Here is a 27,075-nt window from a genome sequence, read left to right on the forward strand (position 1 = left end):
GCTGCCACCACCAAGTGTCTAACAAATATGTAACAGGAAAAGAGCCCGCTTGGAAAAGTCTTTTCCCCCCCAAAATCCTCCCAAACTCTACACCGCCTTTCCTGGGGAAGGCTTGATAAAAATCCTCACCAATTTGCATAGGTGAACACAGACTCAAACCCTTGGATCTTAAGAACAATGAAAAAACAATCAGGTTCTTAAAAGAAGAATTTTAATTGAAGAAAAAGTAAAAGATTCACCTCTGTAAAATCAGGATGGTAAATATCTTACAGGGTAATCAGATTCAAAACATAGAGAATCCCTCTAGGCAAAACCTTAAGTTACAAAAAGACACAAAAACAGGAATATACATTCCATTCAGCACAGCTTATTTTCTCAGCCATTTAAACAAAACAGAATCTAATGCATAGTTAACTAGATTGCTTATTAACTCTTTACATGAGTTCTGACCTGCATTCCTGCTCTGGTGCCAGCAGAAGCAACACACAGACAGAGAGAGCCTTTGTTTCTCCCTCCCTCCAGCTTTGAAAATACCTCGTCTCCTCACTGGTCATTTTGGTCAGGTGCCAGCGAGGTTATCCTAGCTGCTTAACCCTTTACAGGTGAAAGGGTTTTTCCTCTGGCCAGGAGGGATTTAAAGGTGTTTACCCTTCCCTTTATATTTATGACACTCTATATTTCTCCTTTTTGTCCCATTTATTAATCGCTTTCATATATTTGCATTTGTGTCCAGTATTTTAAGATCTAATCTAGGTGGTGGGCAGGCAGTCCCATTAAAGTCTTTCCAAGATAAGCGTCCATAAACTAGTAATTGGAACCATCTGATTCTTTCACAAATGTTGTGATGTAGAAACACACCATAACTCTTGAATATATCCTATAAAAATATACAATCGCATGCTGCAGTAATTGTGTAAAAAAAAAAAAACAAACACAAACAAAAAAAGCCACCCTACAACTTACAATGATGATGCTTATATTTTGAACAAAAAGGAAAGGAGCACTTGTGGCACCTTAGAAACTAACAAATTTATTTGAGCATAAGCTTTTGTGAACTGCAGCTCACTTCATCAGATGCATTCAGTGGAAAATACAGTGGGGAGATTTATATACATAGAGAACAGGAAACAATGGGTGTTACCCTACACACTGTAACAAGTGATCACTTAAGGTGAGCTATTACCAGCAGGAGGAGGGGGGGGGAGGAAAGTCTTTTGTAGTGATAATCAAGGTGGGCCATTTCCAGCAGTTGACAAGAATGTCTGAGGAACAGTGGGGGGTGGGGGAGAGAATAAACATGGGGAAATAGGTTTACTTTGTGTAATGACCCATCCACTCCCAGTCTCTATTCAAGCCTAAGTTAATTGTATCCAGTTTGCAAATTAATTCCAATTCAGCAGTTTCTTGTTGGAGTCTGTACCAATGTACCGCAGAGGGACATTGCTGGTACCTGATGGCGTGTATCACATTGGTAGATGTGCAGGTGAATGAGCCTCTGATCGTGTGGTTGATGTGATTAGGTCCTATGATGGTGTCCCCTGAATAGATATGTGGACACAGTTGGCAACGGGCTTTATTGCAAGGATAGGTTCCTGGGTTAGTGGTTCTGTTGTGTGGTGTGTCGTTACTGGTGAGTATTTTCTTCAGGTTGGGGGGCTGTCTGTAAGCAAGGACTGGCCTGTCTCCCAAGATCTGTGAGAGTGATGGGTCGTCCTTCAGGATAGGTTGTAGATCCTTGATGATCCATTGGAGAGGTTTTAGTTGGGGGCTGAAGGTGATGACTAGTGGCGTTCTGTTCTTTTCTTTGTTGGGCCTGTCCTGTAGCAGGTGACTTCTGGGTACTCTTCTGGCTTCTTCACTTCAGCAGGTGGGTATTGTAGTTGTAAGAATGCTTGATAGAGATCTTGTAGGTGTTTGTCTCTGTCTGAGGGGTTGGAGCAAATGCGGTTGCCCCTCTGCCATGTACATTGGCCAAACTGGACAGTCTCTACATAAAAGAATAAATGGGCACAAATCAGACATCAAGAATTATAACATTCAAAAACCAGTCAGAGAACGCTTCAGTCTCTCTGGTCACTCGATTACAGACCTAAAAGTTGCAATTCTTCAACAAAAAAACTTCAAAAACAGACTCCAATGAGAGACTGCTGAATTGGAATTAATTTGCAAACTGGATACAATTAACTTAGGCTTGAATAGAGACTGGGAGTGGATGGGTCATCACGCAAAGTAAAACTATTTCCCCATGTCTATTTCCCCGCCCCCCCCCCCACTCCCCACTGTTCCTCAGATGTTCTTGTCAACTGCTGGAAATGGCCCACCTTAATTATCACTACAAAAGGTTCCCCCCCCGCTTTCCCGCTAGTAATAGCTCACCTTAAGTGATCACTTTCGTTACAGCGTGTATGGTAGCACCCATTGTTTCATGTTCTCTATGTGTATAAATCTCCTCACTGTATTTTCCACTGAATGCATCTGATGAAGTGAGCTGTAGCTCACGAAAGCTTATGCTCAAATAAATTTGTTAGTCTCAAAGGTGCCAAAAGTACTCCTTTTCTTTTTGCTAATACAGACTAACATGGCTGCTACTCTGAAACCTTATATTTTAAACAATTACTGTAGTATTTTATGAGGGACATAGGTAATACACATTAAATAAGTAACTGCTATACCTCAAAATAATCTATTGTATCCTACAAGAACCAGCATATCTGGTTGACAGAAGCATGGAAAAGGAGAGTGTTGCAAGGGGTTGCCTTTGTGACATTTCTCACCACCACACATGCCAACAGCTCTGTGGAAGCGTTCACAAGGTCATGCTGTGGAATGTCAGAGTCTGGACTGGGAGGTGGTTGCTCTGCTGTAGCAGACACCCGTGGATGATTTGGCATGTTAGTTAACACTGACTCTGTCAATGTTAATTTACCTGCTTTTCCACACCACGGGGGTCGGAGAGGAAGGATGGGTGGTCGTGTGTTTCAGGCACTCTGGCTTCATGAGCTATACCATCAGGGAGTATGGCAAGCTAGGAGCAAGTGTAGAATAACGGGTCCTTTCCACCCAGATGGGCCTAACCAGTCTGTATCCACGGAGATCTGGCTTTAGTGGGAGGAAGCCTGGCCTTTGTTGTGGGGGGGAAGAAGGGACCATAGCATCATCCCTTCCCTGTTACCAGATTTGCCCATTACTTTGGAGTATGCTCATGTATTAGTGTTACTCTTTGGCGGGGAGGGGTCTGTAATTCTGTCAATGTACTGTTTGTGTTTTATATGGAGCTCTACTTCTCCCTTCTGCAAGTCCCCTCCCAATGGAGCTGTCCTGCAGGACCTAGATTCCCCAGGGCTGGGTTCCTCCAGCCCCAGAACCGGATGAATGAACACACACACGCACACTCACACATACATTAACAGAGCAAGTCTGAGTGGACCGGGTCAATCAGCACTTTCAAGCTGACCCCTAATATGTCCCTGGACTCAGTGGACTGGGCCAAGCAGCACTTTCAAGCTGTCACCATTATATGCCACAAGTACCACACCGGAATGGAGTAAGCCTGAGCAGGCTGGGTAGAACAGCACTTCCAGGCTGCCACCCATATATGCCCATATACTCAGCGAACTGGGTCAAGCAGCACTTTCAAGCTGCCACCCTTATATGCCCCCGGACTCGATAGTCTGGGTCGAGTAGCACTTCCAAGCTGCCACCTTCGTAAGTCACAGGTTCAGCACGTCCCTATCCCCACTTTCATGTCATAATTGTACTGGTAGTAACCCACTTGATGAGCAAACCCCAGAGTATTTTTGGGCGCTACAGGGATCTTTAGTTTAGGTAAAAGAAGCGTTGCTGCAGAGTAAATGGGGAAACTAAAAACACAAATGAGTAAAGTTCAGAGCTAGAGAGAGAGAGAAAAGCAACCAGCTTAACCATAAAAGTTATTTATTGAATAATAGTGATGACTACACAAGGAGAGCCTAAACCAACATAAGTTACATTATTAAAGGTTAATACCTGAGGTAGAAAAGAAAACAGAGAGAGAGAGAGAGAAGGATCTCACCACTCCATGAAGCTTGACCTGCTGGTCGGGGTCCCCAGGTGACGGTCGTAGCTCAGGATCCTGAGAGCTGGAGACAAGCTGAGAAGATGAAATCCCTGTGAAACTGATGCATCCATGCATCGGAACACTTACTGGAGTGTGGGCAGAGGTTTTTTTTATAGGGAAACAATAATGGTTCAAGGAAGAACATTAGATTTGTTTATGGGTAAACTGATGACTCAGGTTTTCTTTAGGGTAGACAATAGAAACTGATCACTCTTGGCTATGGGTGGTGTTCTGTCCAGGGAACTCACAATGCAATGAGAATTGGTCTGATAACTGCTGAGCTGGGTGTGTTCATTAACATCTGGAGCAGAGATTCCCCATGATGCAGAGCTTCCCTGCTTTTCCAGTCCCAGAGTTCAGTGCAGTTCTTGCCTTGGAATCTCTGTTCTCCGTTTTGTATGCTAATGGCAATGCCTCCCTGTCCCATCTTTGATGCGGAGGAGGCTGGGGGAGTTGCCTTTGTTCTTGTCACCCTTGTCAGGAGGGGTCTAGGTGTGTCTCCCACTGCCGTTCACTGCTCTCTGCAAGTCTTTTCTCTGATCGGTTTTGGTTCAAGCAGAGGCTGGGCGAGGGAGGGGGGGAAGTGTCTTTCATGAGTCAGACAGGCTGGATACCGCGCCATGGTTCCCCAAGAACACAGGGTTGACTGGTATCAGCCCCCAAAAGAAGAATTTACAGGAAACTTGGAATTTCTGTTCTCTGTGGAAGAGCAGCCAGTGTAGGAAGCAAGAGAGCCCTAAATTAAAAATTAACTTAAATATCAGAATTACAAAAATGCTCAAATGACACTAACAGTAGCTAGCTTCAGAGGGAAATTGAAGGTCCTTGACACCTCAAAGGATTTGGCCCTTAGGAAATGGGGCTAAAAGGGAAATGCAGAATAATACTAATTTTGTGAGTTAAGCATTGACTTAAAATAGAAAGACAAGAACTTGTTAAAAAAGCTTAAATGCAGGATAAAAAGTTGATTTGTGCTTTTCAAGCTTGGTGGGTGGGGGTAGGGAGAAATAATGATGACTATGAGGCACTGCAGAGCAGATAGGCTAGATTGGGGTGGAGTTCTAGAATAATGCACTTTTTCCTTTTGAATTAATCTCTCCACGTCTACAAATGAATAAAAATAAAATACAAAGTTTTTAGAGGGGTGGAGAAAATCAGCTTTAATACAGACCAGAAAAAAGAATTACTTTGATTTTAACAGCTGGAAGTTGTCAAGTTTGAGTCTTATTTCTGCAATGTGCTACACTCATTTAGAAGCAATAAGTATATAATCTGACCAGGCACATGAAGCTATTGCGGTTTAAGATGCTAAATTTAGAATGTAACAGAAAGGGATTTGGCAAAGTTTTTTTTTATTAAATAATGCACATAATTTTGTTTTGTTTTTGTTTTTTGAAAAACCAACTAGCTGTTTCCCTCTCTCTCTCTTCCCCCACCCCCCTCAACTGAAAAGCAGTTCAAATTTTACAAATGCCAACATTTGTTTTTAACCCCCTGGGTAATTACAAAAAGAAAAGGAGTACTTGTGGCACCTTAGAGACTAACCAATTTATTTGAGCATGAGCTTTCGTGAGCTACAGCTCACTTCATCAGATGATTGCTATTTTCAATACCATCTACAAGACTGACAAATTTTGATTAAAAGTAATAGAATGTTTAAAGTACTTAGGCTACTTTGAAAATGGCAAATAGTATGTTTTGTGTGTACAGCTTAAAAAGAAACCATTATAGTTGGGCTCAGTAAGGTATATGGTTTTTCTACTAATCGTGTGTGTGTGTTACCCAGTAAATAGCATTCTGTCCTTTTGGTGCTGCTGCATTTTGTCATGTGAGTAGTGTTTCAAGAGATTTAGAATAGGAGGGTGTTTTTTGTTGTGTTTTTGTATTGATAATCCCTATCAGATTTTTAAAACAACAAACGATTATTCAACTAGGATATAACTAGTTTTTCAAACCTTGCAATATTGAACTAAACTTTTGATAAGTTTATGTGCCAAATGCTCATTTAAACACTGGTGGACTCACTCTGTAATCAGTGAAAAATAACGGCTGTAAGAATATAGAGTGGCATGACATTGTGTATAGGAAGAATTTGCTGACAGAATGCGTCATGGTTAATCCTTGTCTGCATTTAGGACAATTACTTGTTACTGATAATAGATGACAGCAATGGCTGCAACTGGACTGGTGCTGAACACAGCTTAATTGCAAATATCAAACAAAGTATACCATGTTCTGCATCTTTTCTGAATCAGTGGTTACATTTTGCAAGGATCAAGTGTCTACTCTTCCTCTCTCAAGTGGGGAGGTCCCAGATGACTGGAAAAAGGCTAATGTAGTGCCCATCTTTAAAAAAGGGAAGAAGAAGAATCCTGGGAACTACAGGCCAGTCAGCCTCACCTCAGTCCCTGGAAAAATCATGGAGCAGGTCCTCAAGGAATCAATTCTGAATCACTTAGAGGAGAGGAAAGTGATCAGGAACAGTCAGCATGGATTCACCAAGGGCAAGTCATGCCTGACTAATCTAATTGCCTTCTATGAGGAGATAACTGGCTCTGTGGATGCGGGGAATGCAGTGGATGTGTTGTTCCTTGACTTTAGCAAAGCTTTTGACACTGTCTCCCACAGTATTCTTGCCAGCAAGTTAAAGAAGTATGGGCTGGATGAATGGACTATAAGGTGGATAGCAAGCTGGCTAGATTGTCAGGCTCAACGTGTAGTGATCAATGGCTCCATGTCTAGTTGGCAGCCGGTATCAAGTGGAGTGCCCCAAGGGTCGGTCCTCGGGCTGGTTTTGTTCAATATCTTCATAAACGATCTGGAGGATGGTGTGGATTGCACCCTCAGCAAGTTTGCAGATGACACTAAACTGGGAGGAGAGGTAGATACGCTGGAGGGTAGGGATAGGATACAGAGGGCCCTAGACAAATTAGAGGATTGGGCCAAAAGAAATCTGATTAGGTTCAACAAGGACAAGTGCAGAGTCCTGCACTTAGGACGGAAGAATCCCATGCACCGTTACAGACTAGGGACCGAATGGCTCGGCAGCAGTTCTGCAGAAAAGGACCTAGGGGTTACAGTGGACGAGAAGCTGGATATGAGTCAACAGTGTGCCCTTGTTGCCAAGAAGGCCAATGGCATTTTGGACTGTATAAGTAGGGGCATTGCCAGCAGATCGAGGGACGTGATCGTTCCCCTCTATTCGACACTGGTGAGGCCTCATCTGGAGTACTGTGTCCAGTTTTGGGCCCCACACTACAAGAAGGATGTGGAAAAATTGGAAAGAGTCCAGCGGGCAACGAAAATGATTAGGGGACTGGAACACATGAGTTATGAGGAGAGGCTGAGGGAACTGGGGATGTTTAGTCTACGGAAGAGAAGAATGAGGGGGGATTTGATAGCTGCTTTCAACTACCTGAAAGGGGGTTCCAAAGAGGATGGATCTAGACTGTTCTCAGTGGTAGCAGATGACAGAACAAGGAGTAATGGTCTCAAGTTGCAGTGGGGCAGATTTAGGTTGGATATTAGGAAAAACTTTTTCACTAGGAGGGTGGTGAAACACTGGAAGGCGTTACCTAGGCAGGTGGTGGAATCTCCTTCCTTAGATATTTTTAAGGTCAGGCTTGACAAAGCCCTGGCTGGGATGATTTAGTTGGGGATCAGTCCTGCTTTGAGCAGGGGGTTGGACTAGATGACCTCCTGAGGTCCCTTCCAACCCTGATATTCTATGATTCTATGATAAGTGGCAGTTTTGATGCTGTTTTGGAGAGCTTAAAAATCAATTGTACATGGAGAATTCAAATTTTCCTATAAACTTTAGAGAGATGCCTATTGGCACAATGTTCTCTCATAGCAAACTATTGGGTGCTATAAAATAGTGGCTCTCAACCCTTCCAAACTACCAGACCCCTTTCAAGAAGTCTGATTTGTTTTGCATACCCCAAGTTTCACCTCACTTAAAAATTACTTGCTTACAAAATGAGGCATAAAATACAAAAGGGTCACAGTACTGAATCATTGCTTACTTTATTTTATAATTATATGGTAAAAATTAGAAAGTAATTGGAATGTAAATATTGTACTTACATTTCAGTGTATCATATATAGAGCAATATAAACATGTCGTATGAAATTTTAGTTTGTATTGACTTCACAGGTGATTTTTATGTAGTTTGTTGTAAAACTAAACTATCTAGACGAGTTGATGTACCTCCTGGAAGATCTCTGCGTACCATCCCAGAGGTACTTGTATCCATGGTTGAGAACCACAGATATAAAATATTATTGTTCCAAGAATCTCTGATATAGAAAAGCGTGGTCTTAACATTAACCCTGTGTACAGTAGAACTCAGAGTTACCAACTGACTGCTCAACCACACACTTCCGTTTGAACCAGAAATACACAATCAGGCAGCAACAGAGACAAAACAAACAAACCAGTACTTGGTTAATTGTAAACTACTTTTTTTTTAAAGGGAAGTTTTAAAAAAAAAAAGTTTTGACAAGGTATGGAAACTATTTGTGCTTGTTTCATTTAAATTAAGGTGGTAAAAAGCAGCATTTTTCTTCTTCATAGTAAAGTTTCAAAGCTATATTAAGTCAATATTCAGTAATAAACTTTTGAAAGAATAACCAGAACATTTTGTTCAGAGTTATGAACATTTCAGGGTTACAAACAACTTCTGTTCCCGAGGTGTTCGTAACTCTGACGTTCTACAGTAGTTTCCATAGTGAAGGTACAATTTATCTGTGGGGCCTAGAAATCATTTTAAAAAAAGATTATACTCTTTAGTTGTTTGTTTGTTTGTTTTTAAACCAACTTCCGACTTTCTCCTGTTCTTTTACAGGGATTGTCAGGGTTCCCTCCCCACTCTGAACTCTAGGGTACAGATGTGGGGACCCGCATGAAAGACCCCCAAAGCTTATTTCTATCAGCTTAGGTTAAAAACTTCCCCAAGGTAAAAATTCTTCCTTGTCCTTGGACTGAATCGCTGCCACCACCAAGTGAGTTAGACAAAGATTCAGGAAAAGGACCACTTGGAGTTTCAGGAAAAGGACCATTTGTTTCCCCAAAATATCCCCCCAAGCCCTTTCACCACCTTTCCTGGGGAGGCTTGAGAATAATATACCAACCAGATAAGTAACCCAGGTGAGCACAGACCAGACCCTTGGGTTTTTAGGACACCAGAAACCAATCAGATTCTTAAAAACAACTTTATAATAAAGAAAAAAGTAAAAGACGCACCTCTAAAATCAGGATGGAAGGTAATTTTACAGGGTAATAAGATTTAAAACACAGAGGATTCCCCTCTAACCAAAAATTTAAAGTTACAAAAAACAGGAATAAACCTCCCTCTTAGCATAGGGAAAACTCATAAGTGAAAACAAAAGATAACGCATTTCCTTGCTATTACTTACTGTTTTTGTAATCTTGGATGCTTATTTCAGATAGGATTTTAGGAGATGGTTTTCCTGCTCTGGTCCCTCTCTGTCCTGGAGAGAACAACAAGACCACAGATTTGAAAGGATCTTCTTCCCTTATTGGTCCTTTTTGGTCAGGTGCCAACCAGGTTATTTGAGCTTCTTTTCCCCTTACAGGTAAAGGAGGGATTTTATGCTGCCCTTAGCTGTGTGTTTGTGACAGAGATTTTTCTCAAGAATAATTGTTCTGGAAACACTTTGCTTTACTGTTGCAGTTAGGGTTAACTCATTCTAAAGGGAAGCATTTATTCCCATTATTTCTATATACCCAAAAGAAAAGGGGAGTAGGGAGACTAAACAGCTTAAAATTAATCCAGAGCTGTATTTCCCTGTTTTTCACTCAGAGATTCAAAGGCCAAACGGGACTATTGTGATCATCTAGTCAGACCTCCTATATAAACAGGCCGTAGAATATCCCCAAAATAATTTCTAGAGCAGAACCAGTCTTGATTTAAAGATTTTCAGTGATGGATAATCCACCACAAACATTAGTAAATTGTTCCAGTGGTTAATTACCCCTCACTGTTAAAAATTTACACCTTCTTTCCAGTCTGAATTTGTCTAGCCTCAACTTCCAACCAATGGTTCATTTTATAGCTTTCTGTGTTAGATCATATTTTCCACTGAATGCATCTGATGAAGTGAGCTCACGAAAGCTTATGCTCAAATACATTTGTTAGTCTCTAAGGTGCCACAAGTACTCCTTTTCTTTTTGCGAATACAGACTAACACGGCTGCTACTCTGAAACCTGTGTTAGATCAAAGACCCATTATTAAATATTTCTTCCCCATGAAGGTACATGTAGACCTTAATCAAATCACCCTTTAATCAATTTTTGTGACTCTTCTCTGAACCCTCTCCAGTTTATCAACATCCTTCTTGCATTGTGGACACAAGAACTGGATGCAATATTCTAGCAGTGGTTGCACAAGTGACAAATATATAAGTAAAATAACCTCTCGATGACTCCTTGAATTTTCCTTGTTAATACATCCAAGGGTTGCATTAGTCATTTAGGACATAGCATTGCACTGTGGGCCTATGTTCAGCTGATTATTCACCACAACCCCCAAAACTTTTTCAGAGTTACTGCTTCCCAGGATAGTCTCCCATCCTGTAAGTTTGGTGTACGTTCTTTGTTCCTCTCTCTCGATAGATATGTGTGTATGTATTTAAAAACCATTGTTTGCATGTGCACAGCTTACCAAGCAGTCTAGGTCACTCTGAATCAGTGACCTATTGTCACGACTGGGACGTGGGCGATCTGACCCAGTGGTCAGAGCAAGCGTCCTGTGAGGAAAAGGGTTTTCTGTGCAGGATTTCAAAAATAATACATGAAACACCAAGTTAACCTTCAGAGAGCAGGATAGCTGTAGTTTAAAAGTGACTGAATTAACCTGCCAAAAGATCTTTAAGGGGCCAAGGAATTGAAAATCCAGCTTGTGAGCAGGTCTGTTTGTGCGGAGATACTGGGTGGAGAGCCATACTCATGCCTGGTCTTGATGAATCTCTGCTATAGGAGGTCTAAGGTGGCCGGATTGGGAGAGGTTGCAGGTAATTGTGGATGGAATTGGGATGGTACCCTTTGTTGGTGTGTGGTGTTTTTGTGGGTTTTTTTTGTTTTGTTTTTAAAAAGTCTTTGTCCTGTGGACACATGGTCTGCATTATTGTAGGCAAATTCTGAATAGGGGAGAAGTGAATACTTATCGTCCTACTGGTGATTGTAGCATCACAGATACTATTCAAAAATTTGGTTGGCCCTTTTCATTTGGCCGTTGGACTGGGGATGGTAACCAGAGGAAAGATGTGTGGATTCCCAGCAGGCTGTGCCAGAACCGGGCTGTGAACTGAGACCCCTGATTGGAGATAATGCATTCTGGAAGGCTGTAAAGACAGACTACATGGCTAATCCAGAGCTTGGCTGGCTCTTCAGGAGAGGGAAGAGATGAAGTGGTTCATTTTAGTAAATTGGTCACTGCTGTCAAAATTGTCTAATTGTTGCTGTCATAAATATAAAGGGAAGGGTAAACACCTTTAAATCCCTCCTGGCCAGAGGAAAATTCCTTTCACTTGTAAAGAGTGAAGAAGCTAGGATAATCTTGCTGGCACCTGACCAAAATGACCAATGAGGAGACAAGACACTTTCAAAAGCTGGGAGGAGGGAGAAAAACAAAGGGTCTGTGTCTGTCTGGGTGATGCTCTTGCTGGGGACAGAACAGGAATGGAATCTTAGAACTTAGTAAGTAATCTAGCTAGATATGCGTTAGATTATGATTTCTTTAAATGGCTGAGAAATTAAGTTGTGCTGAATAGAGTGGGTATTCCTGTCTGTGTGCCTTTTTGTAAGATAAGGTTTTGCCTAGAGAGATTCTCTATGTTTTGAATCTAATTACCCTATAAGGTATTTACCATCCTGATTTTACAGAGGTGATTCTTTTTACTTCTATTAAAATCCTTCTTTTCAGAAACTGAATGTTTTTTCATTGTTCTTAAGATCCAAGGGTTTGGGTCTGTGTTCACCTATGCAAATTGGTGAGGATTTTTACCAAACTTTCCCCAGGAAGTGGGTTGCAAGGGTTGGGAGGATTTTTGGGGGGAAGACGTTTCCAAACAACGCTTTCCTAATAAAAATAAACCCAGATAAACATTTGGTGGTGGTAGTGGAAGTCCAAGGGCAAAGGGTAAAATAGTTTGTACCTTGGGGAAGTTTTAACCTAAGCTGGTAAAAGTAAGCTTAGGAGGTTTTCATGCAGGTCCCCACATCTGTACCCTAGAGTTCAGAGTGGGGAAGGAACCTTGACAGTTGCATTCTGGTAATTCTGCAGTAAAGTCTAGGGTGATAGCTGCCCAATGTCAAGATGGAGTCTCCAAAACTATAGGAGACTGCAGGGCTAGTGGTGTGGTGTCTTGGTGCAAGTACAAATATCGCAGGAGGCAATGAATGACTGCATCATCAAGCACAGCCAGGTCATCAAAAAGAACAGGATATTAGTCACTGGGTATTGAACCACCCCAAATGTCTTTCTAGGGGAATATTGTGACGTAGTTACAAGACTGCAACCAGGGTCCAAGGTGAACACACATACAGTCACTTACATACTTAGTGTTTCAGAGGAATCATGCTGCTGCTTGTGGATAATAGCTTGTTAGTCAGGCAGAATTCCTGATGCAGAGGCAAAGCATATCAATCTGAGAATATTGTGGTGACAAGCTGCACTGAGAAAGTTACGGGATTTGAGAATGAGGCTTGGTTTCTGGATGGGTACTTGTGGGTTGGTACCGTATCTTTGGGACAGGGCGTTCGCCTTGCCATTTTTGGATCTTGGATGGTAGGTGATAACGTTGAATGGTGAGGAGAAATAGGGCCCACCAAAGCTGCTGTTGGTTTAAGGCCTTCGCCTTATGTAGATATTCCAGGTTTTTATGGTCAGTGAATACTTGGATGGGTGACAAGCTCCTTCTAGGGACTACTGCCATTCTGCATAATAGGTTTTTATCTTCAGGAGTTCCTTATCAAATATTTTGTAGCTTAGTTCTTTGGACGTGAACTTCCTTGAGTAGCAAGCACACAGGTATAACATGTGTTTGGGGCCATGTCACTGGGACAGGAGAGTCTCAATCACTATATTGGAGATGTCAGTTTCTACAATAAAGACCAATGTAATATTGGCATGAGCCAATGCAGGTGCTTTAGTAAAGGCAAGTTTTAGCTGATTGAATGCATGCTGGGCCTTCGATGGAATTGGACATTTTTTTGGAGGAGAGTAGTAAGCTCAGTTTTGTTTTGAAAAGTTCAGGATAAATCATCAATAAAAATTGGCAAACCCTAGGAAGCGTTTCAAGACACTTACTGTGTGGGGAGTTGGCTGATCTTGGATGGCTTGGACCTTGCGTGGGTCTGTCTGGATCCCTTCTGGGGATAAGATGAAGCCCAAGAACTCTGTGAAGGTCTGATAGAAGGCAGGCTTCTCAAGCTTTGCATAAAGGCCATGCTGCCATAAGCATTCCAAGACAGTTTGGACATGAGCATTATGTTGTTTAGGGCAGTTGGAGAAAATCAGTATGTCATCTAAGTCCCAGTATGTCTTGGAACACATAATTTATAAAATGTTGGAAGGTGGCCGGGGCACTGGTCAAATGAAAGGGTGTTACGAGATAGTCATAGTGGCCATAGCAGATTTGGAAGGCGGTCTTCCACTTGTTCTCTGCTCTGATTCACACACGGTTCTATGCCCCCTGGAGGTTCAAATTAATTAATATATGGGCAGCCCCCACACAATCCAGCAGCTCGGGATCAAATTGCAGGCAACAACTCCTGATAGTTATCTGATTCAATACACGCTAATCAACAGAGTTGGAGACTGCCGTCTTTCTTCTTGACAAAAACTGCTCGTGCGCCAGCTCATGACATTGACTTGAAGATAAACCCTCAAGCCAGATTCTCCTGGAGGTACTCTTGAAGCACTGTCAGCTTGGTTTCTGATACGGCATAAATTTGTGCAAAGAGTATTTTTCCTTCTGGCTGCAGCTATATTGGGCAGTCATAGTTCTGACGCAGAAGTAGTTTCCACGTTCTTCTTTTCAAAAACATCATTGTAGTCTTGGTATTTTGAGGGGAGTTCAGATGTAGCTTCAATGGAAGGTTCTGCCTGGACAGCCACCCCCATCGGAGTCTCTCAAGGTTTGGATGTTGAGACAGCAATCCCTGGTCTCCAACAGTGTTGTCCACCAAATTCGGATAGAAAACAGACTTCCTGTGCTTGTCACCAAGTGAGTGGATTGTGGAGGACCAGCCAGGAGATACGAATGATCAGGGGAAACTGTGGTGAATGGATCACATCAAACTGTACCGTTTCCCGATGCCCCTTAATCACAGTTTCCAGGGGAGCTGTTTCCTCTGTTATTGGATCAGAAGACAAGGGGGAGCTATCAGATAATCTCTATAAGGTCAGGAGTAGCCTTAAGTTTCAGGGGAATCTGCAGGATCTGGGCTGCCTCTGCGTTGATGAAGCAGTAAGCTATACCTGAGTCAATCAGGGATGGTAAAATGGGATTTTGTTGTGGCACCTCACGTATGTGCAACTGAACCAGCACCTAGAAGTGGGGAGCCCTTGGGCAGGGCTCCGGGTGCATTCCAGTCCACAGTGAAATGTGAGGGAGCTCTTTTTCCTGACTCCCTGGAGTTCGTACAGGGCAGGTAGAAATGGAGTGACCTGACTCATCGTAACAAAAGCAGAGATGGTGCTGGCATCATCATTCCTTTTTTTTTTTATGGGGGTGAGCCATTGATGGCCCACATCTGCCTGCATTGGTAGAGACCTGCAAATTTGCAGATATCTGCAACATGTTTGTGGATTGTGGATGGATCTGGATCCAAATTTTATATGTAGAGCCCAGAAATCTGCAGATATCCGCTTTAGATCCTTGGACCATGTTTGCAGATCGGATGCAGATACAAATTTTGTATCCATGCAGGGCTCTATGCACTGGTTTGGCTGGAGGTAGTGGTGAAAAGATCACAGTACCTGGACTGGAAAGTAACAAGACCTCCATTTTTTTCCCTCTTTGTTCCAAAAACCGATTGTCTATACAGATGGCAAGATCCACAAGGGCATCCAGACTCATGGGTGTCTCTAACTGCGTTAATTTGTCCTTAATTTAGTCTTTCAGGCTCCACCAGAATGAGGACCTCTTTGCTGCCAGTCTGTATTGGCCGTGAGGCGGTGGAATTGCACAGCAAAGGAATCTACTGTTCACTGCCCCTGTTGGAGCTTCCTTAGTGTAGCCTCTGCTGTTCAAGCTCAGTGTAGATCATCAAAGAGTACTGACATGCCTTGAAGGAAGACCTCCCAGTTGGATAGTACTGGTCTATTGCACTCCAAGAAGGAGGAGGCACCGTGAAAGGCTTCCCTGAACAGCCGGCTGATAACCAGACTCACCTTTGCATGATCAGTGCTATGGAACTAAGGGGGCATCATGAACAGGAGATCGAACTGGTTTATAAAACCTGGGAATCACTGGCAATTGTTGTGAAACTGTTCTGGCAGTGGTGTGATGCTGACAGGCCAGATGCTAGCTCTTGCCCAGGTTGCAGGCATTAGCTAAAAACTGAAAACCTTGTAGCTGGAGACTAGGCTAGGTCTCCTGTATGTTAGTTTTGCTCAAAATACGTGTTAGTCTTATAAGAATGTATTTAGTGTTTAGACTCTATGAAATGCTTGTAAGTTGCTGTATGCATTAATCTCACTTGTAATGTGTATACTTCATGTTATAAGAAAATATGTATGTTTTGCTTTATAGCTTTAAAACTGTTTGCCCTGAACTTGTGAATTTAGGCATGGGAATCATTCCCCCTCTCCCTCATTCCAAAGGATTATCAAAATCAGATAGGCCATCAAGAATTATTGCAATATAAATGACTGGTTAATGGTTCTATCACACCTTGGAAATACTACATGCAAGGAAGTTCATCCTGTGGGCTTGAAAGATGAATGAAGGAAATAAAACAAAGCCACAAGAAAAAATTTCCATCTTTTTGGCTGTTTGAACTATGAAGGGCCAGAGACTCTAAACTGAAGCCAGAAATCCCCAGGGGTTGGCTCCTGGGTCTGCTCTGCAAGATGCTTTTAATTGATAGATCGCTACAACTCTATCACTCTTAGGATTTAGATAGTAACTTTTGTGTGTATGTGTGTGCTTGCTTTAACCTGTAAATAAGAGTTATTCCTTTTTCCTAGTTAATAAACCTTTAGATAGTTTATTACAGGATTCGCTACCAATGCTGCCTTTGGTGTAAGATCTAGGGTACCAGTTGATTTGGGGGTAACTGACCAGTTTCTTGGGACTGGGAGCAACTTGAACAGGAGGCAGCACTGTCTTATAAAACCCCTGAATAGCTGGTGATTACCATCAAACTGTTCTGGCAATGGTATTGGGGAGCAGGGCTGTACGAGCCGTATATAGACTGCAGTGTTTTCAGCATGCAACTGCATGACTTGGTCCTGCAATAGCTGGTTCTCCAAGGTCAGATGGATGACACAGGCCTGTAGGGGTTAGGTTGTCCATCTGAAGGCATGTAGTCCACTCAAATGTGTCCAGTGCTCCCAAAGGGTTAGCCACGTCCATTCTTCTGGCACTGGGATTGCTCTTGTGTCCTAAGTGGTCCATGCAAACTGTCACAACCAGGATGTGGGCAGTCTGATCTAGTGGTTGGTGCAGGAGTCAGGCCAGATCCAATACCACAAGATCAGAGTCCAAGACAGGCCAGAGGGCAAACCAAAATCAGGTGTCAGGAGGCAGGCAGGGTCAAGGTACCAGGAGGTCAGCAGCATACAGTAGGAGCCGGTATCTCATGGGGAGCGGCCCAGGGAAGCAAAGCAAGGAGAACCCAGTTGCTTGGACAGCTTCCTGTTTCTGTGCTGGGTTTATATATAAGCTGTGAACCAATCAGGATGCCTAGCATTCTGCCTACTGGATTCCAGGACTGAGGTCTTCTGTCAGAGTTCAGCTCCTATTCTAACAACAGTTAGCAGGTCACTGAGTGACAGTATGGAGCTTACTAGCTCTGAAAAGCCCTGTGGACAAGTGTTCAAGACCTGTAGTCCCCGACACCTGTCCTCTTACTTATTTACCACTCCCCCATTTCTGTGTAATCTGCAAAATTTATCAGTGATGAGTTTGTTTTCTTCATGGTCATTGCTAAAAATATCAAGTAGCATAGGACCAAGAACTGATCCCTGCAGGACTCTACTAGAGATGGACCTGAGCGGCGATGATTCTCCATTTACAGTTACATTTTGAGACCTTCCAGTTAGCCAGTTTAACATGTGCCATGCCAATTCTGTATCATTCTAATTTTTTAATCAAAAGTCATGTGGTAACAAGTCAAAGGCCTCACAGAAGTATATTATATCGTTATTGCCTTCATCAGCCAAACTTGTAATATCATAAAAAAGATATTTAATTAATGTGACAGGACCTATTTTCCATAAATCCGTTTTGATAGGCATTAATTATATTACCCTCCTTTAATTCTTTATTAATAGAGTCTCGTATCAGCTGCTCTATCATCTTGCCTAGGATCAATGTCAGACTGACAGGGCTATAATTACCCAGGTCATCCCATTGGCCCTTTTTAAACATTGGCACAACATTAGCTTTCTTCCAGTTTTTTGGAACTTCCCCTGTGCTCCAGGACTTGAGAATCAACATTAGCAGTCCATGGAGCTTCTTAACTATCTCTCTCTTTTTTTTTTTTTTTTAAACACTCTTGGATACAGCTTATCTGGGTCTGCTGATTTTAAAAATGTCTAAAAAATTAGAATTAATTAGGACTACTTTGACTCACTGAAATGTGTAAGCTTGCAATGCTTAACTCATCATACAGGAAGTATTGTGGGCTCAAACTGAGCAATGACCCCATTAATACAAGTTACGTGTTTGGGGTGGCTTTGGCTTCACCAAAGGACATATTTTCAAAGGTAATGAGTCACTTAAAGATGGAAATAGATGCCTAATTAAATTTTTTTCAAAGCACCTAGATGCCTAAATACCATTCAGTTCAATGGAGTGAGCACCTAGGTGCCTAATGGGATTTTCAAAAGCCCTTATCTGCATCTTCAGGTGCCTAATTACCTTTGAAAATCTGGACCCAGGTGCCTTGCAGTGGTGGCTGCTCACTGTCTTTTAGAGGTCCAAATATACCTTCTCTCGGACTACTGGCTCATAAGACCCCATTTTCTCAGGGAATAATGTGGACCATTTACACCATATACAGTCTCTTCAGTAAGTTAGGCATCAGGGCAAACAAAATCTTCACTGCAGCCAGATTAAATGCTCATGCTAAATCCACGATGTTTTCATGGTACAAAATGTTGTTTGAGGAAATACTGGGATAACAGTTTTGGAGCCGTTATGGAAAGGAGTTTTGAATTAAGGAGATCTACTACTTGCGTGTCAGAGAGGGTGCATGTGTACCTTGTGGTATTATTCCCTGTGCACTTGCCAGTTTCTTGAGGTCAAGCATGTATGCTGAAGCACCCAAAAATGCCAATTTGTGGTACCATCAGAGTGACTAATTTTTATAATTCAAATCTTTTCTATTCACAAGAATGCTAATCCTACAGAGTTGACACATTGTATGTGTGTGAGAAAGAGAGAGACACACACTGAGGCCTAGAAAATTAGGTCAATATAACTACACCAGTCGGGTGTAGAAAAATCCACAGCCCTGAGCAACTCAGTCAAACAGACCTAACCCCTGGTGTATACAGTGCTAGATCAATGGGAGAATTCTCCCGTCAACCTAGCTACTGCCTCTTGGGCAGTTGGAATATCTACGCGGATGGGAGAAACCCTCCTGTTGGCGTAGGTACCATCCTCACTAGAGAAGAGACAAGCACTGGTATCACATTCCTGTAATCATTGGGGAAATCTAGCACACTAGGTTAATTCTGGGTGGATCATCTGATTGATATACTATGGAATTGTTTTAAATGTTACACCCTTCTTTTGGTGGTTGGTGTTGTGGACTGGAGCTAACTTTCTTTTTCAATAACCAGAATGTGAGTTTACTTCAAAAACTGTATATTGTTCCCTCTTCTGGGCCCAAGTGGTTAGTTAATATTTGGGGCCTTGTTGGGTTGTTTCCATTATGAGGAGAAATTATGAGTTAGGTATTTTGTTGGTGTAATGGTGTTTATTTACAAAGATTGTACATAAAATTCTGTCTCTCTGAACACAGTAGAAACAAATACCAGGCAGTTTTCGTGCTTAGAAATCCAGTGTGCCTTTCTAACAAGTAGTGTGCCTAAAAGATCTGTCTCTTGTTTCCCTCCCAGGGGTGCGCTCACAAAAGCTTGTCTTGCTGTCTGCTTCTTGCATGCAGACTCGAACAGCTGCAAGCAATCAGTCCACAGTCTCTGGGAAACCCTCAGTTCATATACCTTATTTTCTGTTTGGCCACGTGATGTGGGCCAGTGTCTTGGACAGTGGCTTCCTTTGTTTTCAGCTACCACTATGTAAAGGAGCTTTAAATTGCTCCTTCTGTTTATCCTGAAAGAAATATGGTATTAGAATTCACACCCCACTGAAGTGCACTACCACACCAGGTAAACAAGCCCATTCTGTCCTGTTTTCCTTCCTACCCTTTGTTCATGTTAGTTTAAAAAAAAAAAGAAAAAAAAAAAAGACTCCCAAAGATGTAATGCGTAAACAATTTCAATTACAAAGGTTTTTTTTTCCCCTAGAGCCTGTGGAAATGCCCATGGAACACTTGAGCATATTTTGTTTTTGAGAGTTTTTTTCTTGTTGCTTCTTAGTGAAAATGTTGATTCATGGGTGTGTTTTGGTTTTTTTTAAGAGTGTTTCCTCTATCAAGCTCAACAGCTGCTTAAATATAGCTTTTTAAGCCAGGGTATAATGGCCATACTATACTATTATTCAGTGTTTGCGTCTTGGAAGTGACACTGAGAAGAGCAAATTCAGTGGAACTGTTAAAGCAATGTCAATATACATGTATTTTGTTTGTACTTGGTTATTCAGGTTGGGGTACAATCATGATCCTATATAAAGTAAGTCTGTACTATAAGTTAAAACATTTAGAGTGATTTTTTTTAATGTATCCTAGGTTCCTTGCACTGACCCCTTGGAGAGTATATCAGCTGACTTCTCTCATAATACTTGGGGTTGTAATTATGCAGATAATGAAGGATATGGTACTGTCTAGGATAAAAGGTAAGGCAATCATCAGTACAGTAATTTACCTTTAACTTACAAATGTTTGCCTATGCTGGCTCTCATCCTATTCGTGCCCCTATTTTTTGTTTAATTTTTGTGAGAGTGTAATATGTCACAGTAAAAACATTAAATATGTAACATTTCTGAGACAAGTGACTAGTAATCTCTGAAGAAGTTTTAAAAGGAAATTCTACTCTGAAAAATCACTTTAAAATAAAGTTGTACTCATTATGTCGTTGCCCATTTTTCATGACTCTTGTTTCCTGCAAAGTGTCTAAAAAGTCTCTAAAGGTATGTTTACCCTACAGTGTAAGCCCAAGGATCAAACTGAGGCTCAAGCCTAACCACCCTTGCATCAACACACAAATCACTGTAACCCAGGGCTTGGACCCAGTGTCCCAGGATTCTATGGGTATATTTACATAGCAAAGAAAAACCCACAGCTGGCCCATACCAGCTGTCCTAGGTTTGAGCTGCAGGGCTGTTTCATTGCTATGTAGACTTCCAGGCTTGGGCTGGAGCCCAGGCTCTGGGACCCTCTTCCCTGCCAGCCACTGTTTTTTCTTTTTTGTGTAGACATAGCTATGGGAGTGGAGGGTCTGAGCCTGAGTTAAGCTGGGAAACTAGGTTCAAGCCCTATTGCTTAGCCTTGTAGATTCAGCCCCACTGGACTTGTGCTGTGGGAGTACGCCAAAAGTATTCCACAATCCCAGAGGCCCACTTTCTTTGTCATCCTGGACAGTCAGCCTTGGTGAACCGTCATGTTTTCCCACACTGCACCATGAACAAAGAACTAGAGCAGCCACATTTTGTGTGCGGGGGGCTAAGAAGTCTGGGATATGAATGGTTGGACTCAGGCCCACATGACACAATGTAGGCACCGGAGCCCCAGATTGGGACCCAGGTTCAGCAGTTTCTAACTTGGTGTTACAAATGAGTGTAGCTGCTCAAGCCCTAGGTTGATAAAATCTTGAGTCTGCCAAACCAAGTTCTGCTATCCCTAGACTTACATTGCAGTATAGACATACCCTAAAAAACAGCAGAAGAGTAAGGAAGTTTATTTCCTATTTGTGCTGCTTCTTCAGTTTACTGAGGACTTTTTGTTTTCTGTTATGTTACAGGGTTTATGTGACCTTTAGTAATCAGTACCAGCTAATCATTTTTGGCACCAGATATTACTGATTTGATTGGAAGTGCAAGAGTACACTCCTATTTTTATTATTTTGCAATCCAGCAGTGTCAGATAAGGCCAATAAAGCTATATGCTCCTAACTGTGAAATCATGGGATAGTCATATTTCACCTGAGCTAATATAAAATATCTCCAGTGACTTCATAGGAAGAGTTCAGGAAAGTCCAAAACTACTAATTGAGTACTCTCATGAAGAATCTGTCTTTTAGCTTGAGCCAGAAACCTTTTTAGATCTGAAATCAACAAATTACCCCTTGAACTAAAAGAGGAAATCTGTTAGGTCTTAGTGGGATAATAACTTTTATTTAACTCCAGCGAACCACTAGATGGCAAAATTGTTATAGTATAATGACAGATACAGAAAGTGATTGTTATCCAAATGTAATCTAATTTTGCAATCCAAAAATGTGACAAAGTTAGATTACATTGAGTATCTAATCATTCTAGTTTAAAGACAGACCAGGTTAAATAAGTACATTGATTTTTCATGAATATTTCAAACTGTTTTGAGATATCAAGTTTACAGAAAACATGTTGATTTTTCTAAAGCATGTTACTCCATTGTTTAAAATGGAAAGTATGCATGATTTTTTTACTAGTAATCTGGGTAAATGTGACTTGTATTATAGAACTACAGAGATTTTTAGAGTAATTATTCTGTAATTTGGTGCACTGTTGAAAAATTGAAGGGAAAAAAAACAGTTCTGCTGTATATATCAGTGCTATTTTTCATCTTACGCTTTGCTTATTTCAGGTGCACAGCTATGGAGGAGCCTCACTGACAGGTAGGTGCCATTTAAAAATTCTGAATTTTACAAATGATTCTCCCAAATAGCCCACAAAACAAGAACTGCGTTATTTTGACCACAGTGTAGTTTGTTCTATATTACTGGCTGTTCACATGATGCCTCAGTTTTAAATAGATTTTTTAAATAGTATTCTTTGTGAAAGTTATAACTTTTAAGTTTTTTAAGTTATAAGTTTTTTATTTGAATTGTATCACAGTATATTATTCAGTCAAGTATCAGATTTTTAAGAAGCAACCTGCTTTTTGAATGTTACCATTTTCTTCTTTAAGAAGTATTGTCCTCTTCTGGGTTTTCTGCCACTTTGAATGTGTTTAATTTGAAGTTAGTTCTTGGGAAAGATACTGGATTTACAGCTCTGAAGAGCAATGTCTTCCATTCTTAAGTGTGTCAGTACAAGGTTCCCCTCACCATTGTGCTCCTGGTGGGTAGTGACCAGCACTAGACTAAAACAGAACCTTGGAGTTACGAACACCAGAGTTACAAACTGACCACTCAACCACACATCTCATTTGGAACCACAAATACGCAGTCGGACAGCAGCAGAGACTAAAAGAAAAACCTCAACAACAGTACAGTACTGTGTTAAATGTAAACTACTAAAAAAACAAAGGGAAATTTTAAAAAATATTTTTTGGACAGGGTCAGGGATCAGTTTCTGTGTTTGTTTCATTTAAATTAAGATGGTTAAAAGTAGACTTTTTCTTCTGCATAGTAAAGTTTCAAAGCTGTATTAAGTCAGTGTTCAGTTGTAAACTTTTTCAAGAACAACCATAACATTTTGTTCAGAGTTACAAACAACCTCCATTCCCAAGGTGTTCATAATTCTGAGGTTCTACTGTATATCAATTCAATGCTCTGTCAGTTGCTAGCATCTCTAAAATGGCTACCCTGGATACCTATTAATGATGGTTGTTAAACCTGTTAGTAGGCATTGGACTGTCACAGATGGCTAATTTTGTCTGTCTAAACCCCCTGTATTTGTCCCACACACACAAATATTTGTGCAGTGTCATTGGGGTAGATTAGCTGTATTTCATTAGTGGATGAAATTAATCTTATATACAGTCCTATGAAGTAATTTGGGAATCTTCTGAATAAAAATGCTATAGAAATGTAAGGCATTATTACTTTACATAGGCTACCAAACAACTGTTTGATGGTAATGATTTTCAGTTACCTGACTACTGACAGCATTTGGAACAGTGGCCTTGAGGTGTAAGACACAGACTTAGTGACATGATTTAAAAATTCCACTCAACTCTAGCTGTGCACTGGAAAGCTAGCAATCCATAATGTGGACGCTGAAACATAAGATTCAGCTTTTATTCTTTTCTAAATAGGCATTTATACCTGCCTCAGTTCATACTGTAGTATCTCAGTGCTTCCACTGGTGTATTAGACAACGAAAATGTGGGTCTCCTCTTTTCTCTCATCCTCTTCCCATGAGGAAAATTGTAGGCTGTGTAGTGTTTTGCTTTGGTAGTCTTTTTAAATTATATACATGCAGCTGTGTGCTTACATTAGGCCTGGTCTACACTACGAGTTTGTTGGATTTAGCACTGTTAAATTGAATTTACCCTGCAGCCATCCACACAACGAAGCCATTTTTTTCGACATAAAGGGCTCTTAAAACCGATTTCTGTACTCCTCCCCAATGAGGGGATTAGCGCTGAAATCGACATCGCCGTTTCAAATTAGGGTTAGTATGGAGGCAATTTGAAGGTATTGGCCTCCAGGAGCTATCCCACAGTGCACCATTGTGACCGCTCTGGACAGCACTCTGAACTCGGATGCACTGGCCAGGTGTACAGGAAAAGCCCTGGGAACTTTGGAATCTCATTTCCTGTTTGGCCAGGTAAGCTCATCAACACAGGTGACCATGCAGTCCCAGAATCAAAAAAGAGCTCCAGCATGGACCGAAAGGGAGGTACTGGATCTGATCGCTGTATGGGGAGAGGAATCCATGCTATCAGCTACATTCCAAAAGGCAAAGTGCCAAAACATTTTAAAAAATCTCCGAGGCCATGAGGGACAGAGGCTACAGAAGGCACGCAACACAGTGCCGCATGAAACTTAAGGAGTTCAGACAAGCGTACCAGAAAACCAAAGGATCAAATGGATGCTCCAGAACAGAGCCCCAGACATGCCACTTCTACGCTGAGCTGCATGCAATTCTAGGGGGGGCCACCACCACTACCCCACCCCTGTCCATGGACTCTGATGATTGGGTACTCTCCACCATGCCTGAGGATTTTGCGGACGGGGAAGATGAGGAGGAGGAGGACGAGCTTGAGGAGAGCACACAGCACACCGCCCCCCCTGACAGCCAGGATCTTTTATCACCCTGACTGAAATACCCTCCCAACCCAACAAAGCCGGAGAAGGGACATCTGGTGAGTGTACCTTTTTAAATATAATACATGTTATAAAAGCAAGTGTTTTTTAATGACTAAGTAGCCCTGGGGACTTGGGATGCATTTGTGGCCAGTACAGCTACTAAAAAAGTATGTTAATGTGTCTGGGGATGGAGCGGAAATCCTCCAGGGACATCTCCATGAAGCTCTCCTGGAGGTACTCTAAAAGCCTTTGCAGAAGGTTTCTGGGGAGAGCAGCTTTATTCCGTCCTCCATGGAAGGACACTTTACCACGCCATGCTAGTAGCAAGTAATCTGGTATCGTTGCATGATGAAGCCTGGAAGTCTGTGGTCCTGGTGTTTGCTGGCATTCAAGCAACATCCGTTCTTTATCTCTCTGTGTTATCCTCAGGAGAGTGATATTGTTCATGGTAACCTGGTTGAAATAGGGGAATTTAATTAAGGGGACATTAAGAGGTGGCCGTTCCTACTGGGCTGTTTTCCTGTGGCTGAAAAGAAATCCTCCCTGCAGTTAGCCACACAGTGGTGGGGGAGGGGTGGTGCTGGCTCCATTGGCGCTGAGCTGTTCGCATTTGGCTAGCAGGGGTCTTTTCTGATACCAGCCAGGCGGTGGGGGGAGGGGTAAAGCAATCATCCCAGAGAATTGGATGCGAGGGGGTTAGTTTGGTTTCTGCTGCTACGCATTAACAGGAAAACCGCAGCACTAAATGGCCAACCCAACGGGCTTTGCTTGGTATGGGAGAGGAGGGAGCTGCTGTTATGAAGGTTGAAGAAGCCAAAAGACTATGGCCTGCCATGGCCGCCTGCAAGCCAAATTCTGTCGCCTGGCACTGCATGTGTGATCTCTAACACCCAAAGCCTCAGGCACTCAATATAAGATGCAAAATGCGACGTTGTACCAAAATCACATGTGCTATGTAATGTGAATAGTGTTGTGCACCATGAAAGAGTATAGCCATTGTTCTGTAAAATGTGTCTTTTTAAATACTTCACTCCCTTTTTTTCCTCCAGCAGCTGCAAATGTTTCAAGCCTCCCTCCTCCTTCCCAAAGGCTATCTCAGATAAGGCAGCGAAAAAAACCGCATGCACGATGAAATGTTCTCTGAGCTCATGCAGTTGTCCGGCACTGACAGAGCTCAGCAGAATGTGTGGAGGGACACAATAGCAGAGTACAGGAAAGAGGCCAATGAACGTGAGGAGAGCTGGCAGCAGGAAGATCAGAGGGGGCATGATGCAATGCTGGGGCTACTGCGGGATCAAACGGACATGCTCCAGCGCCTGGTGGAGGTTCATGAACGGCAGCAGGATCACAGACTGCTGCTGCAGCCACTGTTTAACCACCCTCCCTCCTCCCCAAGTTCCATAGCTTCCTCACCCAGATGCCCAAGAACCTGGGGGGAGAAAGGGGAGGCTCTGGGCACCCAACTACTCCACTCCAGTGGACAGCCCAAGCAACAGAAGGCTGTCATTCAACAAGTTTTGAAGTGGCCTTTTCCTTCCCTCCTACCCTCCTCCCACACCCCAACTGGGCTATCTTGTGAGTTATCTCCCTATTTTTATAATCAATTAATAAAGAATACATGTTTTTTAAACGATAGTGACTTTGTTTCCTTTGCAAGCGAGCTGTGATGGAAGGGGAGAGGGCGGGTGTCTTACAGGGAATTTAGAGGCAACCAAGGGGGCGGGTTTTCATCAAGGAGAAACAAACAGAAGTGTCACACAGTACCCTGGCCAGTCATTAAACTGATTTTCAAAGCTTTTCTGATGCGCGGCAGCTCTTCCTGCTGTGCTCTTCTAATCGACCTGGTGTCTGGCTGCTCGTATTCAGCAGCAAGGTGATTTGCATTAACCTCCCACCCCGCCATAAACGTCTCCCCCTTACTCTCTCAGAGATTGTGGAGCACACAGCAAGCAGCAATAACAATGGGAATATTGGTTTCACAGAGGACTGAGCGAGTCAGTAAACTGCGCCAGCGACCCTTTAAATGTCCAAATGCACACTCTGCCACCATTCTGCACTTGCTCAGCCTATAGTTGAACAGCTCCTTACTACTGTCCAGGGTGCCTGTGTACAGCTTCATGAGCCAGGGCATTAGGGGATAGGCTGGGTCCACAAGGATAACTATAGGCATTTCAACATCCCCAACAGTTATTTTCTGGTCTGGGAATAAAGTCCCTTCCTGCAGTTTTTGAAACAGACCAGAGTTCCTGAAGATGCAAGTGTCATGTACCTTTCCCGGCCATCCCAGGTTGATGTTGGTGAACGTCCCTTGTGATCCACCAGTGCTTGCAGCACCACTGAAAAGCACCCCGTGCGGTTTATGTACTGGCTGCCCTGGTGGTCCGGTTCCAAGATAGGGATGTGCGTTCCGTCTATAGCCCCAC

The 27,075-nt window shown here is 42.3% G+C and overlaps 1 protein-coding gene and 1 long non-coding RNA gene across 2 annotated transcripts in view; one reads left to right on the forward strand and one right to left on the reverse strand.

Moving 5' to 3' along the window:
- The window catches only part of RETREG1 (reticulophagy regulator 1), a 146,086-nt gene that overhangs the window by 13,110 nt on the left and 105,901 nt on the right, over positions 1 to 27,075 (forward strand). Inside the window, exons 2-3 of the mRNA XM_077810771.1 lie at positions 20,206 to 20,312; positions 22,261 to 22,291. Of these exons, the coding sequence (XP_077666897.1) occupies positions 20,206 to 20,312; positions 22,261 to 22,291 (138 nt within the window). The remainder of the gene's footprint in view (positions 1 to 20,205; positions 20,313 to 22,260; positions 22,292 to 27,075) is intronic.
- The window catches only part of LOC144261334 (uncharacterized), a 47,154-nt gene continuing 20,273 nt past the window's right edge, over positions 195 to 27,075 (reverse strand). Inside the window, exons 2-4 of the long non-coding RNA XR_013345228.1 lie at positions 9,515 to 9,589; positions 4,052 to 4,129; positions 195 to 1,987 (exon numbers count right to left, since the gene is read on the reverse strand). This is a non-coding gene — a long non-coding RNA (uncharacterized LOC144261334). The remainder of the gene's footprint in view (positions 1,988 to 4,051; positions 4,130 to 9,514; positions 9,590 to 27,075) is intronic.

This window comes from Eretmochelys imbricata, chromosome 2, assembly GCF_965152235.1.
Source record: "Eretmochelys imbricata isolate rEreImb1 chromosome 2, rEreImb1.hap1, whole genome shotgun sequence".
Classification (NCBI taxonomy): domain Eukaryota; kingdom Metazoa; phylum Chordata; order Testudines; family Cheloniidae; genus Eretmochelys; species Eretmochelys imbricata.